Raw genomic sequence first — 18,602 nt, forward strand, 5'->3', positions numbered from 1 at the left:
TACGGGCCTTTGAAGAAAAAGGACTGAGGAATGACAGACAGGATTACCAATTAAGCAAAGAAAAAAAGAAGATACTGTTTTCCTTCTGTGAAGTGTGCAATATACAGCTGAACTCTGCAGCCCAAGCTCAAGTTCATTACAACGGGAAATCTCACTTGAAAAGAGTGAAGCAGCTAAATAATGGAAAACTCCCTACAAGTACAGCTCCTGGCACTTTGTTTGCAAGTACAAGCACAGGTACATAATTAGTTTGAGATGTTGGATTTTGGTAAAGAGTTCTGAGGAAGCTTTTAAGTTCTAACTTCTCCGCTCAACATAACCATTAAACTTAATATAGATGAATACTAGTAGTTAATAATATTTTGCCATGTTCAGAATTACTGTTGTACTTTTCCTGTGAAGCCAGGTGGTATTGAGGCAATATTCCATTATTCCAGGCAATATTCCATTATGTGTTGGACCTTGAGATATAGTCTATTTAAAAGTAACTCTTGTGTATCCAAACACACATTTTGTCACCTGCTTTTGTTCCCAAAAGAACGTTCTGGAAGGATGCTACATGTACAGGAGAAACTTTAAAATGAAATCTAGTAGTGGAATGATGGAGGAGGAGAGCTGGAATTTACAGGCCTGGCTCTTTCATTCTTTCTGCTTTCAGCCCTCTGAGTTTTAACCACTCTTATTCATGGAATCCGTTTAGGTTGGAAAAGACCTCTAAGAAGAATTTCAAATTAAGACTTTTTACTTACTAGGAAAAACAAAAGTCTTGGGCAAAATGCATCTAGCATGCATAATGTGAAGATACAAAGCACACAATGCCCTTTTGTTTATTTGGGGGGGTTTCTTTATTTTAGTGTTAGTCTCCGTTCATAGCTACTTGAGAAAAATCTAACAGATCTTGAATCTTCATACGAGAAGTTTTCTTAATTGTAGTATTTGTTTTTATTTGCTACGTTAAGACACTGGCTTTGGTTTCTTTTGTTTTGTATAGAAACAGTCAAGCTGCATTGAAAGGTTTAGCTTTTTCTTCTAATTTTGTTTCTTGTTAACTGAATTTTACTTGTTTTGGAGTCTGTGGTACTGTTTTGTTTGACTTAGAACTAAGCTGTGTTGAGAGTATCAGTTGTGTAAGTCCTGTGATTCAAAAGATGAAATTCTTATTTAATAACTTCTAATTAATTGTGAGCATTCTTAAAATAACTGGATATCTGTGAGACATTATGATTGATTTATGTTTCTTCTGTGTGTGGACCTACAATGCAGACATATAAAAACATTTTCTATTTTTGTTGCTTTTTGTTATCTGAACCCCTTTATCTGATGCCTTTGCTGTCTTTGCTGGGGATCACAGCTGATGCTCTGGCACCATTACTCAAGGAATGCTCTGATGCTCAGAATACAAGTATGTTTGCTGGAGCCCATGCTTTGGGGTTACTGCATAGCTTGGGAGTTAAAATTCATGTTTCTTTGTCCTTTGTTCACCACTCTCTATATTAGACTATCAGTTGTGTGCTAGTTATGCTGGTCTATCTGGTATAGAATAAGCATTCTTTTTTTCATAGCTGAGGGATATTGTGTTCATAGCATTTAAAAGAAAGAAATGCCGTACAATAGACAATTTATTATTACTGTGATTATGTAAACAATTTAATATACTGTTTAAGAACTAGTGGGAGAACAAGATTTACTGAGATGTAGTTCTCAAAGAACGTTTTCCAAAAATAACTAGAAATTAATTTTCTTATAAATTGACATTATCCAGGCTCAGTTTTAATCCATGTCCTCTGGAGTGTTATTACCTCTTGTAATGGAGGTCTTCCTTTCCCATTTCTTCAGCTAACATTGTAAACAGAACTAATTGTGCAGGTGGTAAGAGAGCAATTATATTAATCTCACCTCACCAGTGAATAGGCTTTATTCCAGATGCAAAAGAAGCAAATAGCCCCTCTCATACTTCACTGTTGTAGCTGCACCCTTCTAACAAAGCACCTAGTGAACAGTTCAGCACACCTTAGGAAACTTCCTGCAGAAGTTCCATCTGGAGTTTTTCCTCTGTGTTCAGTAGATAAGTGTGAAATCAATAATATTCCCACTGGAAAATGAGGTGACTGTAAAATATATCTGACTGTAAGTTTTCCTTGACAGTTCAGAAGCCAGGATTACAGACCTGCCACAACTGTCTTGATTCTTTGGGACAGAATGGATGCATTGCTGACTCTAGCTCTCCCTGACACTTGGTGGTCTTTGTTATAAATGGAGATGAGACCTATTTTCATATTCATTCTGTTTTGTGGTTCTCTCGGTGACAGGTGGCCCTCAGTTGTTAGCAAATGTCCTTTTAATTTTTGATTTCTACTGTACTTTACGACTATAAGCTCAAATTATTGCTCTTAACTTGCTGGTAGTGATCCTTGTTGTACTACTATTGGAGTGTTTATTAAGATTATATTTAGCAACAAATTTTTCTAAAAAGCTTCTTCTATTTCTAGTTAAGCTTGCCTTGCCAGTTATTGATATACACAAGTTCTTTTGCTATTCTACCTCTATCTGCAATTTAAATTACTTCCTAGCAAGTAAAATGTAATAGAAAATAAATTTCTTTTCTTTATATTGCCACAATGAAGAAATCAATGGGTTACATTAGGTCGCTTTGGTGATTTGATCCACTCATTGAACTTCTCGTTTTATTTACTTTGCTCTTGAAAACTGGAAGAAAAGAGTATTCTGCTTGGAAAATACATTGCATAGGTGAGCCTTCCCTATTGCTTATGTTAGTGCTTGTTTATTACCAGCCATGCCCACCACGGCTCTTAGTGCAGCCACTCCCAGGGCCATCCCGACCCTTGTGCCAGCACACAGACATACAGACAGGCTGCTGTCAGCAGGACATGAATGAACTCTCATCAAAGTCAGAAAATGCGTGTTTGCCTTCACAGCTTAAGTTGGAAATGATTTTATGTATTTCCTATGAAAAAAAAGGAGAATAAAGGGTGATTTCCTGCAGCCTTGGGTAGATGTATTTTGGAGCGAGCCTGTTTAAAGCTTTTCAATGAGCTGGCCCTGCTATCCACCGGCCCCAGCTGAGAGCCGGGGCTGAGCGCCCGCTGCTCACGGGGCCGCGGCCAGTCCTGGGCATAGGGCACGAACTTGGCTCAGGGCTGACTGAAGTCTGCTCGCCTCCTCTGTGCTCCCAGCCAGCTAACGAGGGACCGGCTGCGGAGCCGGGCGGCTGGGAGCCGGGCGGCTGGGAGCCGGGCGGCTGGGAGCCGGGCGGCTGGGAGCCGGGCGGCTGGGAGCCGGGCGGCTGGGAGCCGGGCGGCTGGGAGCCGGGCGGCTGGGAGCCGGGCGGCTGGGAGCCGGGCGGCTGGGAGCCGGGCGGCTGGGAGCCGGGCGGCTGGGAGCCGGGCGGCTCGGTACCCACGCGATGGCGCTGCAGCCCGGGCCATGCCGAGCCGCGCGTTCAGCATCCCGGCGCTGCCCCGGGCGATAACTGCGAGGATGACGGCGGGCTGCTCCTAGCGCCGGCCGGGGATGCCGAGCACGGCTGCCTCGTGTTCCTCCCGCTTCTTCCTCGGAGGTGACACCGGTTTTGCGCCACGAATTCTCATTGCTTCCTCCATGGGGTGGTATCTCCTGGTGAGTCTCCTGGTTCTCTCTCCTTTCCCCCATGGTAACATGGGAACGGTTGGTGTAGTTTTAAGGAAGTGTACTAAAAATGCCTGTCGAAGTCCAGATTTTACAGATCTCTGGAAACGTGTAAGGAAGTTTCATTTTTTTACAGAAGGTGTCCAGATTTAAAAGTGGGCAAAGGAAAACCCCTTTTCCCTGGGTCCTAGGCTGTTTTAAAGAGCACATGTGCTTCAGGGCACTCATTGATGTCCATGTGATCTTTCTGCAGGTTTGGCTGGAGGTGTGATTGGGATGTCAGGATTCAGTGTGTCCTGGCAGCAGCTCTGCCTTCTTGTTCTTGAAATCTCTGACCTTGTGAGACAGTTTTGGAAATGCTGTAGGACCCTATACCATGACTCTTTGTAGGGAACAGTGCTATGAGTTGTTGTGTTAACGCTGCAATACTGAGGAAATAATCACAGGTTGGTTTCTTGAGGTGTTACAAACACACAGTTTTGTGGTCTGGCTCACAGCAATGACAGCCAGGGATTTGTTAATACAGCAAAATAAATATGTAAATTACTAGACTTCTGTTGTGTTTGTGACTTAAATCCGGTCACAAAAAGGGCCTAGTAGTGGTAGTACAAAGGAGAAGGTAAAACAGCAGTTTTAGGCATGGGAGAAGAACGAGGGAGTTTGGACAAGGCAGGGCTTCTTCCACTTTTGGCAACAGAGATTAGAGCTTCATCTCTTTGTGCAGTTCCGTATAAATGCTTAAGTCTAGTCAACCTATCAAGTTAATGGAGGCAGGGAGGCTTACAATTCAAGAGCTCAGATTATTCTTGATAGGATCTATGGATGTATAGCTAACTTGCACATTAGTTGTCAAAAAAAATAGACATAGAAAGTGTGAATAGTATCTTCAGCCAAAAAATTTAACAGACTATTGATAGACTTTGAGAAATTATACTGAAAACATTCCAGATAGCCTTAGATCAGACCCATGATGGTTGGATACAACAGAATGAATCTGCAGTGCACTGCTGTCATTTCAGGGGAGTTTTTCCTTGGTTTTTGCCAGAAGAATCTAAGCCTAAATGCAGGTTTTTGTATGTATGTCCTAATGTTTATATGGGCCAAGACTGGCTTTCTGACAGGAACCTTAGTTGTCATTTGAGACTGCTTTGTGCCAACATAATAGAGTACAGAACTTTTGCATACTGTAATCCTCTTGATCTAGGTCCTCAATTCCTTCTCAATGTTTATCTTTCATTATCTAAAAAAAGACAAGGATAATCTGATTTTTATTGCAAAAGATCTTCATGAATTATTCTAGCAAGTACTCAGAGGAATGCAAAGCAGGAACTAGAAGTATCTTTAAAAAGTTTGTGACCTGAGTCCTATTAAATGCATGCATGCATAGCTATAGAATTAGTACACAAGTCTGTAGAGAGCCCTGTGAGCTTACTCTTTTGTGGTGTTGGGGCAAAACCTGTTTTAGACTAGTAGAAGGTGACCACTTGTTCTGCCTTCCATGTCAGCTGCCTACAGCCCAACCTTTTAGAAAGCAGTTTCAGGAAAGCTGCTTCTGTGGGGCCACAAAGTAGAGCAACTCCTTTGGTTTTCCTCTCTCTGCCCTCTTGAGAGAGGGAGGTTGCTCCATGCTTTGCTGTCCTACTCTAGGTAAAATGTAAGTTGTTATTTGTAAAAAATTATATTCTCACTAAAATGCAAAACTGTGTCCAATATAATAGAAATAATAACAGAAAGAATTACATGTCCATAATGAAATCTGGCTTAGTGAGCTGTTGAGAAACTCTTAGTATTTCACTTCTTGCTATGGGCTCTGTTGGTTTTTTTATTATTCAGTGGTCTCTTGAACAAGATCACATTTGGTAGATGGTACTACATTCTTTGCATCACTTGAGTCTCTTCCACCATTTAGGAGATAGGTAATGGTACGTAACATTTTTCTTACAGAATGCAATGTATTTAGTATAAGCAATTGCTGTTTTTTCTTTCACAGAAGTCATCACAGAAACATAGAATATGCTGAATTTGAAGGGACCCATCGTGATTATGATTAGCTGCTTTGAAATGAGGCAGATTTATTGTATTCTTTTTGGGCACTTAGTACTCCTCACAAAATGTTGATGGTGAGAGTTAATATCAAGGCCCAGAACTGACATTAAAGTGACATTAAAATAAAAAAAAATTGTCAATGACTACACACTATATTCATAATATAGTTCTTTGAGTAATTGCACTGTGGAAGTACTGGTCAAATTAATAAAAAGTATTAAGTAGATTATACGTGCGCTCACTGGTAGTCTTCGGGAAAAACATGGGAAAATCTTTATTTTATTGAGGTTGGTTTTTTTTAAGTAATTGATAAGTTAATCAGAAAAAAGCATTCAAAAATTTTCCTACTTCCCTAGTGGCAAATTGAAAACCATAACTCTTTTGAAGTAGGTAAGAGTTATCAGACCAATTTTTCATTTCCAGACTACATTCTCTTGGAGGGGGGAACACATGAATGACATTAAGCAAAAAAAATAAGGTATGTACGTATTATGGAAAAAATAGTTTATAGGCAGTGGTCCTTTGGGTGGAATGTGGAAGGATTTCAAAGTAAGATTGGGCAGTACATTCGGGACCCTTTGCCACTACTTTGCATAGGTGTATTCTGGTAGCAAAATGCCTTCCTGGACAGTTTAACTTCTCTTCAAGGGCAGTTATACTGTGGTAAAAAGCAGCATTTAAGACATCAGAAAATCAGATGTTTTAGAGTCTAGGACCAAAAATACAACTGCTCACCAGCCATGGTTTCAAGCTGAGAATGGCTGCAGGAGTGGTGGTGACACAACTTCTGCTTCAGTTGGGAGCATATCCTTTGTCATTTAACCACTTCAGGCATGGCCTGGAGAGCGTCTTAAATAAGGTGAGTTGATGTTGCTGCAAGAATTTCTTCACTGTCTCACTGAAGGATGTGATCCACAGTTTAGAGGTGTAGACAGCTGAGATGAAAAGGGATCTATAAGTCAGACATTTTTATTCGCGTGCATTTCTAGCCATGATTTCTGTAGTAAAACTATTGGAAGAAACAAAATAATGAAGTCAGGTTTGTTTGTTATTTTTACCTTGTAAAGAGAAAACTGATATCTTCTCTGTATAGTAATTTTTCTCATCTGGGATCCAATCCTGTCAAAATTTCTCTGGTAGTTGTCTCATGACCAAACAGTGTATTTGGATACCTGTACAGGTAATAAATAAAAAACTCCTGTGTCCTTCAGTTTCTTCAAAGCCTAGTTGTGGTTACATCTGTCTTATGCTGTGTATCTCTGGGTGTGAGTATGCACAGCAACACATGCTCTCTTACCTTTCTGGGGAAAGAAAACCTATGAAGTACCTGGAAAGATAAAAAAGATGTACATGGTGAGAAGTCCATGTGGGAGTAGGACTAGCATGAATTTAATAAGCCATGAAGGTTTTTCATAGTAAGTAGTTTAAAATTAATGTTGTTTTGAAAGAATGAAGGCATTGGTCATGCAATTTCATGCTTTTAATGATATTTTTATTTTGGTAAAAATATTTAATCTGCTAGACTGTGCAGGGCTTTGTTGGGTCTGCATTCTAAATGTTTTCACCCAAATATTTATTATACTTTTTAATGGATATCTTGGTTTTTAATATTTAATAGACTTCATTTGTTACATGTTAAAAAATACTTATTTCATTTGCATAATTTTGAATTAATCTTATTTAGAAAAGCTTTAAGGAATCATTAATTTTTATTGCTGGATTTCTTCCCCCCCCCCCTCCCCCCCCAATAATGAACCTCATCACAATACAGACTGCTGCTCATTCTCCTCTGTCTCGTGTTCGTTGTAGAAAAGACAGAGCTATTTTTAACATTTACACAGTCTAGGTAGATGATTCCTCGTTCTGTGTGGTTTGGAGCTGAAGCTGTAGAGCCTTTCATAATCATATCCTTTTATTTTTTTATGGTTTGCTTGAATTTGATCTCTGTAGCTGATTCCATGCATTGATAATGAAGGCTTGGGTTGCCTGATTCTCAGCATAAATTCACGCAGACTTCTAGTTTGACAGGGCTCTGTGTTTCGGTAGGCATGAAGATACAGAACTGAAATTGCTTTGCTTTCTTTACAAATGACTCAGAGTGTGCTTGTCCTTCCCTAAAATGTTGCCAGCGTGTGAAGGATTTTCAATGAGCAGTGCAATAAGCCGGCATCTGGGAAGGTTGGAGGCTGCTCTGGTATAGCAGTGAACTGTCACACAGATAGCAGGGCTGGAGCCAACGCTCTGTAGCACCGTAGATCATATTGGTCACACACTGGAAGTTTTGTTTATGTAACTTGGTTGCTGTTTAACCTGCTTAAATAGTATTGCCATAATGTGGAGTGGGCTTCCCAGTAGAGGTGAGTCTGATTTTTATTATTAAACTTCACTGAATTGCTTTGTGCTACGACATTGAGTGGATGCTTACATGTTTGGCATTATTTCTGTGTGCACTGCATTTCTGTTTTAGTTATTCCAGTGGAAAGGATAATAAAAAAGGCAAGGCATATAATGCATCTTTTTCTTCTCTTCTTATTTCAGTATTAAAAGTAACTAAATATGTGGCAAGCTCCCTTTCCTTGCTTGCTGTTTGCAGAGGGCATCTTTCCAGTAGGTGACTTCCTATGCATTTTAAATGTTTTTTGAATGTCAGTGATGCTGTGTTATTGTTGTAGAAAGAAGCTTATTAGCAGTGTGAATAAATACCTCTTACCAGAGCTTGCTTTCTGGCTTGTTAAATCTCAAAGTATGGTTACAATGGTGTGTGAAACACAAGAGCTGTCGGTTTCTCCAGATAAACTGAAAAAGTAAAGAATGAAATATATTGTATACTGGATTTGTCATATTAGATATGTCTGTCATTGTTAATATTAAAAGTTATGATCTGTCATGCCCAGAACAGCTTCCAGTAATTCTTTTGCACCAACAGCTTTCTTTGAGAAGGGTATAAAATTACTGTTGCTCTCCCTAACCAGTTAAATTTGAGATTTAGTGCACCAAGTTTTATTTAAGGGAACAGATAGTGTGCTAAAGGTAGCCTGTGAAGTTCTAGTAGCAAATCTTCAAGCTTGAAAGCATTATCGTAAACTAAACAGACTTTGTACTTGTGTGTTTAAAAAAGGGGGTTTTATTGAGAATTTCACCCATACCAGAACAAAAAAAGAAATTAGTTCAGCTGAGTTGCTTATTAAGCACTGCTGTTATGTGAATATTGAGTTGGTGAGGTGAGACCTCATATGATGATATTTGTGTATGCTGATAGTATTTTTTTTAATAAAACAAGGAAACGTGTTGAAAAATATTTATTAATTTTTTTCTTCCTTGCTATAGAAATGTCTGTGCTTACTATGTAAAGACTGCTGTGTTTTTTTTTTTTCTGAGGAACTAGGACAGCTCATGCTTTTTCCTGCTAAATATATTTATGAGGCAGCTGTTTTATAGCTTTCAGCTCCAAAGTTATAGATAAGTGTGTATTTGTTTGACAGAAGATTCGAGAATTTCCATTTACTGCCAGTACATGTAAAGCTTGGCTAAGCAGACTGCATCAGGAGCACACACACCATTTGTATTAGCCAATCTGTCTTTGCAAGTCCCAGGGCCACTATCTTGCTAGAAGCCACTGTGTGCTTTTGAAAGCATGAAATTAGTTTTATACTGAGCACATAGTTTCTCATTTAGCAGTTCTTTTTATGGTAATGGTCAATTTATGGTTCAGTGCCAGAATTTTGGAGTTCTGTCAAAGCTGATAGCTTCTGCTAAGGTGTTCTTTGGAGATAAAGACAAACAAACAAAATCCAAAAAAACACCCCCCAACAAAAATGCAGTTTGTGGTGGGGATCCTAGGGAGATGCAAATAAAAGAAAGTTCTCCCTTATCACCTAACTCTTGACATTGCTGATAGCATTTTGGACTTCTTTGGTTGTAGTATTTCAGAAAACATTTGTCATTCATTACATGAAATAAATAAATTAATTGTCACCTTTTTATACTTCATAGGTTTTTTGTTTGTGCTTTTTTTCCCCATGACGTGTAAGATTGCTGTCTCTCAATGCTAATTTTCTCTATGTGCTTATTTAATGATTTAAGATCAAAATGCATTTGAAAAATGTATATGAAGCACCCTAAACATCCAGGATGATTTTTAGATAGCAGCTTTAGAATACCTTACAAGCTTTTCCCTTTCTTTCAGAATCTATAGAAGTCAAAATAAGTTGTTATTAAAATCTTTGTGAAACCTTTTTAATACATATAATTCATAAGTTGATGAACCAACTTATTTTTAACCTGGGTCTTGTTCTTGGCAGGTTTTTGTTGTTTTTCTAACTCTGCCAGATTTGTGACTCTTCCTCAGTAGAAGCTATGTTAACATTATGCACTTCACTTGGGTTATTCTCTCTAGCCTACATTATTCTGTCTTGTATATAGGCCATTTAAAATTGCATTGTTTTAAATCTAGGTCTTCACAATTCTGACTTGATCCTGAAATAAGCATTTTTTAATGATGCAATATTTGCTTCTTTACTCAGCTGTCTGCAAGGAGCAAATTTTGATGTTGCTTTTTTTGGTGCAAGATTTCATTGGCTCTAGAGGTGGTAGAGTGTCTCTTCCAAGTGCTGAGGAGAGATCCTGTTCCACCTACTCCTGGGATAAGAAAAAGCTGGAGGTCATAGTTCCCAGAAGTTAAGAAGTAAATGTAAGCTGGTACACCCAGCTGCTGGTGTTTTTACTTACATCATGGAGGAGAAGCAGTAGAAGCTATGGCGAAGTGTCACAGGCACTTGGAAAGCACAGCAGTCCCACTGCAGCAAAGCTCCCTTTTCAAAACCATGTTTGGATGCTTCTGTAGTCATGCAAGAAATGCATACTGGCAGCTTAAACATATATTGTTGTCATTTTAGGACCTTTGAGTAAATTTGCTTGCTACTCTTCAGTGTGTGTTTAAAGGCTACCAGGCAGAAAATATTATGAACATTTGGAAACAATGTGTGTGACATGTTGATACCATGGCATTTAAAAATTGTTTAATTTCTCTAAGTGCTTGAGCTAGAATGCCTTTCTTTGTCCTTTTATTTTTTGGTAATTCTTTGTATCGTTATTAATATAAGCTTGCCAAATTTCAATCTGGTTGATTCTTTGAAGATGGCTTTTGCAAGGTCCTTTTAGCCTTAAAGATTGCATCTTCTCCAATGTCTTTACTGCTGCATGTTTCCCCTCCTACCATTTCATATTGGTGGTTCAAATGAGAGGCAAGATTTGGTGTGTTGTGCTGGACAAAACTACTGCACTTCTGGTGTGGGGCTTTATGGCTTCTGTGTCCATTCCCTAGCTATTTCTGTATCAGATTGTCAGTTATCACATGGCACTGTAATTTTAATTTCTTCTCCTTTGGAAGACATTAGTGTTAAAGTATGGTGATCTTCTGCATTTTGGGAGTTTTCAGGGAGTAGCGGCTTCTTGACTGCCAAGATTACAAGGAGATTTTGAAGACGAGGACATGAAGTTAAAAGGAAAAGAAATTATTGGGGAAGTGGTATGTTGTGGGTAAATCCATGTTAGTCACTTGACTCAGGGATCCAAGTCTAGCTAAGCTCTCAGTGGAAATTTTGAAATTTGCTTTTTTTTAGTGGAGGTCACTGATGAATCTTGCCAGAGGAGCTGAGTGCACTGAGAACTGTAGTTCACTGTAGCAGCCCTGTTGAAGCTTTACTACTGAAGCTCAAGTTTATATGTTTTTTTCTGTCTATAGGTTAAAGAGCCAGAGATGTTCTGGAGGTCTCACCCAGAATGTTCAGCCAAGAAATTCTCTTTTTTTCTAATGTGCTTTCTGTTCTGTTGGATTTTGAGCAGTGCTCATAACATGACTCTGAAGGGAAAATAAACTGAGTAACTTCCCTCTTTCACATATGCTTTTTTGTTCCTGTAAGGATGTTTTTTTAAATTATTTTTAAGTTGGAAGTGAGGAAAGCTGGGTGTGTTTTGATCTCCAGAGGTGTAAGGAGTGTGCTTTTGTATTGATACCAGCAGTCAGGGCAGATGAAAGGCGAAATTCCTTAGCCTTGGGTAGGTTCAAGACCTACACTGAAGTGTTTGTGTCTCTGACTGAGCAGTGCAGATATTGGGAGGAGATGGGAAAGTCTTTTTAGTACTCTGTGAATAGAGGAATACAGCTTCCTGAAGGCTTGAGGCTTTAAAATTCATATAGTGTGATACAGGAGCTACTTGAGGGAAGGGATATGACTGAAAACTCAATGGACAAAATCTTCCCTTTAAGCAACTTGTGAAACTTTCAGACTTTGGGCAATATTTTGTGTTATGATGCATTTGGTAATACCACTTGTTAGTGTATGGGTTGCTCTGGATGGGGGTAGGAGATATGTGTTCAGATCACCTCTGTTCAGGTGATGAAAGGATGTTTCCATGTCAAGGGACTTCTGAGGTTACTGTGGTGTGTTCTGTTTTGGATTTTTTTGCTTGGTTTCACTAGCTGTTCACATTGGTATTGTTTATATTTTTACTGAGCTAGAAAAATATAAGCAGTACCAATGTGAATAGTTAGCAAAACCAAGAAAAAAATTCCAAAATTGAATATACCACAGCTATAAGGTCTCTGGTATGTGAGTTTTCCTTTTGCTTGTTTCAAGCATTCTGTAATGGCAGAAGTTGAAACACAGTGCCTGGATTTGGAACTTCCACCTGGGGGTCTCTATTTTCCTCAGGATACTTCATAGTAGGGGTGGAGAGATGAAGGGGAGGTAAGAAATCAGTGTAGGAAGTTCTTAAAATTGTCCGTTTTTCTGCTCAAGCTGGATTCAAAATCTTCACACATGTGCATCTCCTCTGGCTCATCCTTGAGTGTTTGCAATGATTACATCCTGAAATGTTTTTGTGACTGGGCATTTAAATATCATCAGAAATTGAGGTGCTTTTTTTATCAGGTGATTAAACTTAGGTGGAGCATGGAGAAAATAAAGAGGTGAGGAAGATTCAGAGGCTTTAGAGTGGCACATCTGGATAAAGAGTCACAGAAATCACTTCATCAAGGAAAAACAGACTAGTTGGAAAGGACAGAAGATTATTGTTAGGAATTGTAATTCATGTATTGTGGCCAGGTTTGTTAGTTGTACCATTTGAGCTTGATGCATCTCTAGTAAGGTTCTGAATAGTAAAAATCAATCTATTAAGTAATCATTGTAGTAACCTCTTTTTAATGAAACAAAAACAGCACTTAGCTCCTGTGTACCCCGGTTACTTCTGAAAATAAGATTTAAGTTTCTCAGTCACTTTGGCTGCTGAGTTAAGGATGAGACTTTGAGAAAAGCCAAAGCTGAAACACCAGGAGGGTATTGACTGGGGAGTAAATCTTTATGAAAACAGCCTCAGGTTTTGAGTATTTTAAACATGGTTATACAGAGTGGAAACTGGTATAGTTGCAGGTTTGGTTTGTTCTTGGTAGCTATTGACAGAAACAAGGACAAACCTGGCAGAAACAAATAAGAATATTGTTGTCCTTTTATTTTAACAGTTGCAAACATTTACTCATTTTAATACTTCACCCTATCTAATAAGTATTTCTCCTTCAAGGGAAAATTGTCTTTTCTTTCAATCTTCCTCCAAACAAACAAGGCAACTTTGTTTCAAAGATTTTCAGACTACCTTTGCAGAAAAAATATTTGAGTTGATATTGTTCAGTTAAGTGAATATTATACTTCTACTCTGGTTATTAATTATTGCATGGTATCTATGCTTAATGGGTTTATTTTTTTGCTTAAATTCTTGGTGGGTGATGGAATGCCGGGCACAATGCTTTGCCTTAGACTAAATTCAGTTGGTTTAGGGACTTTTACATTTTTGCTTCAAAAATACTTGTTATGATTATCCAGACTTGAAATCAGTGAATGAATTGGGCAGATAAAGCTATCTGTATTTTTAAAGTATTTCTACTTTACACTGCTTTTCTCATTTGGAAGCTTCGCGTTGCATTGATAGATGGCACACTACCCTGACTGCTTCAAGTCGTCCCTGTGCAAGGTTGATGCAATGCATCAAAGCTGTTTTAACTGCTTTAAATAACTCAGATAAGAATCCTAATCTCAGGAATTGACATTCATTAATTGAATGTCTGCAGAGTGGAGAGCAGGGCTGTGTTGTTTCTTCTGGTTGCACATTAGCAGTCTGTGAGTCTCATCCATCCCGTGCCCGGGGTGATCATTCCCACACGACCGCCGTGTGCTGGGCACAGGGGAGCTGCTCGGGCCCCTCTCAAGGAGCACCTGCCATGCCCATTCAACACTGACCCCTCTGTGGCAAAAGCAAACTGCTGGAACAACACTAGGAGTTTGGAAATGGAGTCTGGATGAAAAATGGCAATTTTATTCTGTCTTGAGTGGTCAAGTACATGCAGCTAGAAATTACATATCCTAAAATATGTCAAAATAGCAGCTTTTAGTAGGCAGCTGAGTGATGATAAATGGCAAGAAACTGCCATGCTGTTGTGCTACCTGGCCTGAAATTGAAATCCCTTTACTCAGTATATTATTGTCTAGGCCATCTATTGCATGAACATGTTGTTTTCTGCCTACTTTTAACAGAGTTCTTGGGTCAGGAGAAATTGTTATGCAAAGTCAAGGTTTCAAGAGTTGCACAGTTGTTAGAACAGCCAGTAACAGTGCAGACACACAGAGGAGGAGCCTTTGAGGAACCATAATCACTTAGAAACTCTTTTTTCGCCTTTCTTCTTTTCCCTTTGATGTTGTTGCTGAATGCTAGTGGAACATGATGGTATTGCTGTGGTGTGGAGTAATCAGCTGTCAGCACAAAGAGAAGTCTGAAGGGACATCTACCAGTTAACTGAAAATAATGAGAAAGTTATTATTGCTACACTAATCAAAGTTAACTTGTTTCCAAGAAATTTGGAAGTCAATGCATTTCTAAGCCATGTATGGTCTAGTATGATAGTTGTGGTACAAGCAAAGTCAGAATCAGGGCATCCACTGGGGCTCACAGACTCTGAGGACTGAAGGAATAACCAAGCCTTATCTCTTCCACAATACTGGACAAAATAGTCTCTAGCATTAATTCCTTTAGGAGAAGAGATTGCTTTCCCAAATATGCAAGTGTTTGCTGTTAAGTTCAATAAATCTGCAATTGAACTAGAACACAATATTTAGAGACGCATTCAAGTTCAATTTAAGGACTTCAGGATGTAATGAATTTACTTGTTAGGCTGTTGAATTGTCTAAATAAACCTTTGCCCTTGCAGTTAAGAACTGCATCTTACTGCCAATTGAAATTTTCTGATTATGTGCTAGGAGGTCCCTTTTCCTCTCTACTATTAAAGAACCTCCATGATTAGGGACATTCTCCTAATAAAATGGCAAGGAATCTTGATTTCAAGTTTGACACTGTATTAAGGATGCAATTACAAGCAGGGATTGTGTAACATTTGAAAAGGTTAATATTACTTTTTTAATAACATGGTTTTACATCCGTGGCCTCAGTGACTCGCCGATGAATCAGAATGACAACTTTGCCTCCACAGTCGTGGACTGTTGGGTCCTGGTTTAAAGTCTGCACGACATACTTGTAGCTGGAACAAATATTCTTTCAAGCAGGAGTGAGTTCATAAAGCTCTTTCTTTGCATCAAGTTAGAAGCATGATACTGATACTTCTCCAGATTTTCTGGACTTCTGTTGTCTTTTCCTGTCCTCTAGTTATTTTTGACTGGCAAGATCAAGCTTTTCTCTATGAAAAGAGAGTGAAAGGAGAGTAATTATCCAGTTCAAATTCCTTGCTTATGGTATGGACTGCATGTTTTGCTCCTTTTAAGAGGTTGGACTCCGTTCTTAATGCTGTATTTTAAATACTGAAAGGCAGCTATGTAGCAACTCTGTGTCCACTGCTTGGTACCATCTGAGATGTGTGGTGAACTTTTATCACTCAAAGTTATTTTACCAATTCAAAAAGAAAAAATGCATAGTATTTTAGCGTAATATTGATGTAGGGTTTGTACTGGCATAACTTGATTTAATTTCCTGTACGTGATGTGTGCTTATCATGTTGCCTAATTTTCTTGGTAGCAGTTTCAAAAGCTTTCATTGATCTAAAGCATACCTTCAGTGAAGACAGAAAGTGGAGAATAGAGAATCTAATCAGCTTGTAAAGACACTGTGTAGATGATTTACCTAACAGATGTTTCCTTACAGTTTTACTTAGGTTTTGGGACAAGAATGTCAGTAATCTGACCATGTAAATAATTTTGTCGAGTTTTTATGTTTTTTGAGTACATTAGTACTGACAATCATGCTTTTAGCCACTGTCTTTTTCTCACTTCATTGTATTGTTTAGAGACAATATCATCCAGAGTTATGTTCAGATTATTATCCTTGGAATGTCTTTACCTCCTTTGGAGCATGTCCCCAGCAGCTACATCCATCTATCCACAAAGACTTCTTTCTTTATTTTGTGGGAAGAGTGGGAATGTAGCGTAAGCATACTAATTTATTTGGACAACCAGTTCCTGCCTGTTTTACCCTTTTGCTTGAGTTTAAATGCTTACAGTTAGGTTGTACAAAACTGTCTTGAGAACATGTACTGTTAACAGGTTTGCTCCTAAGCCTGTGACTATAATACTAATACTAATCTTTCTAGTACTTTGCAAGCTGGTGTTCAGTATTTCTGATTCCAGAGAGTATGCTGCCTGAATATGGAGTTTTTTTCTTCATACTAAACTTTCTCACACAGAAATGGGAATGAAAAGGCTCTATGAATTTAAGTATTGCTTGGAATTTATTTCTGCAGTTTACTTGAAACTTGACCTTTATCCTAAGCTCTTCTCACTTCTGGGTGCACTTCTGGGTATGTGTACCTGTATTCAAGATTGAGAGAGCTGCCCATGAATAAATCCAAAAATAACATGGTTTGAATTAAAGAAGAACATTATTTTGTAGCAGTATCTTAAGTGAAAATGCTCAAGCTAACACAGAAGTAGAATTCTCTTTTGCACATCACTGAATATCTGGCAAACTTGGTCACTCCTGAATTGCCTGCTTTTTCTCCTGCTGTGTAAGCTTCCCTCTACTTTCCCCTTCTGAAGTCAAGGAGTTACCTCAGGTTAGTTACTTTTTTTTTTTACCTGAAACATCATCTTACACTTTTTTAGTTCAAATATTTCATAGTTGTGTGGTAGTATTTTCTCCCCTTCTCTTAGATTTTTCCTTTAGTTATCAGGGTTTGTAATTGATTTTTCTCTACAGTGAAGTAAAAATGTGGTGTACTTTCCTGTGGCTTACATTCCTTTAGCTGCAAAATTAACTACCATCTAACTTTGAAAGTTTGATTTTTATTTTTTTTTTCTTTGGTAAACAACTATTATTTTTATGAGCCTTTTTAATTGAAGTTGCTAGTAACTGCTGAGAAAAAATGTGTTGTGTTTTTTTTTTAAGTAAAGCATTTATAGAAAGATGAAAATATTTTCCTTCCAACTTTTCACAAACTTGGTGAGCTTGGATTGGTTCTGCTAAAATGACAACATGTGGAAGTGTTTTTCCTCTTTCATCATGTCTCAGTGTATGTCTGAGGCTTCTGATCTTTGGCTTAAACTACTGTTAAATTTTCATTATAAATGTGCCACCTACTGGAGCAAAAGGCCCATCAGCAAATATTTATTAGTGTTATCTTGTCCCAGACACATTTGCATAGTAATGTCTTGCTAGATTCCTGTGCTTATGGTTGTCAAATCTACACTGCTTTTTGTCAGACTCACCATAGGGTATGAAAATGGTAATAAGAATTGGAGGGGATGTGGAGCATAAAGGTTTAATAACATGCCTTGGAAAAAAAAAAAATAATTGATATGCTGAATTATAATGAAAAATACCTGCCTGAAACTAATGTCCAGTAAGGGAATCTTAAATTCATAGGTACTCTTAAGTCTTGATTTCATGATGTAAAAAAAAGCCAAAAAACAAAACAAATAAACCAAAACCCAACCACTTATTTGTTCAATACAGCCTTGTAGCAAAAAGAAAATTTAAACAAGATTTTAGATTATGCAGTAGTTTTTTGTAGTTAACATTAAAAAAAAAATCTTTGGTCTTGTCTTGGCATAGGATTAGTCATGTTCATCTTTACAAATGAGAGGCATTTTGCTTGGAGCTTGTTGCCTTTGGTGTTACCATAATGAAATGAATGATTATTTGTTGCATATATGTCTTAAGAGCTAGAGTTCTATTGTGCTAGACTTGTACAGAATTATGGAGAAGAACTTATTCCCAAAATTTTTGAATCTGCCTTTGAAACATAAGGCATTAGGCCAGTAGTGCAAACTAGAAGAATAGAGAGGTCTATGAAAAATTGCTCTACTAAACTTAAATTATTTTCTCGATGTTTCTCATGAAAGTGAGTGCTTTTTTGGCAGCACTTGATTCTATTGTGGTAGAAAAATGTCTAATATATGAACAAAACAAAAAGAGCAGCTTCCTGAACATTAACCTGTTTGGATGGATTAAATATTAATATGAAATTTATTTGTCCTGTAGGACAGTCTTTGGCTTGGGCAGGGTTGTCTTTTTTTAATTGGGCTAGCCATGATGTAGCTGATATGTTAACAAGACAGCTATAAAATTTGGTGGTTTTCCTTACACAAGTTGCTGTTTTCTTTCCATGCCTTGCAAGTACAGCTCAGCCATGGGGGCATTTGCTTTTGAAAAGAAGAATGAATCAAGGAACCACCCTCAGAAAATGAGTGTGCAGTCTAACAGGCTATGAAGGAGGAGACAAGGAGCCAGGAGCTCTCTGATCTCTTCCCATCTCAAGTTGTGGTGCATGTTGCAAACACAAAGGTTTCCAGGTCCTCAATGTCAAATGTGGAGAGTCCAAACTGTGCTTACTAAATCTTAAACCTCTATTATACTTC

The 18,602-nt window shown here is 38.2% G+C and overlaps 1 protein-coding gene across 1 annotated transcript in view; it reads left to right on the top strand.

Annotated features, from left to right (window-relative positions):
• The first annotated feature begins 7,922 nt into the window (after nucleotides 1–7,922).
• ZNF385B (zinc finger protein 385B) overlaps nucleotides 7,923–18,602 on the top strand; it is a 110,024-nt gene continuing 99,344 nt past the window's right edge. Inside the window, exon 1 of the mRNA XM_030952831.1 lies at nucleotides 7,923–8,048. Coding sequence (XP_030808691.1) covers nucleotides 8,024–8,048 — 25 coding nt within the window. The 5' untranslated portion in view covers nucleotides 7,923–8,023. The remainder of the gene's footprint in view (nucleotides 8,049–18,602) is intronic.

The sequence above is a fragment of the Camarhynchus parvulus genome, chromosome 7, assembly GCF_901933205.1.
Source record: "Camarhynchus parvulus chromosome 7, STF_HiC, whole genome shotgun sequence".
NCBI classification, from domain to species: Eukaryota; Metazoa; Chordata; class Aves; order Passeriformes; family Thraupidae; genus Camarhynchus; species Camarhynchus parvulus.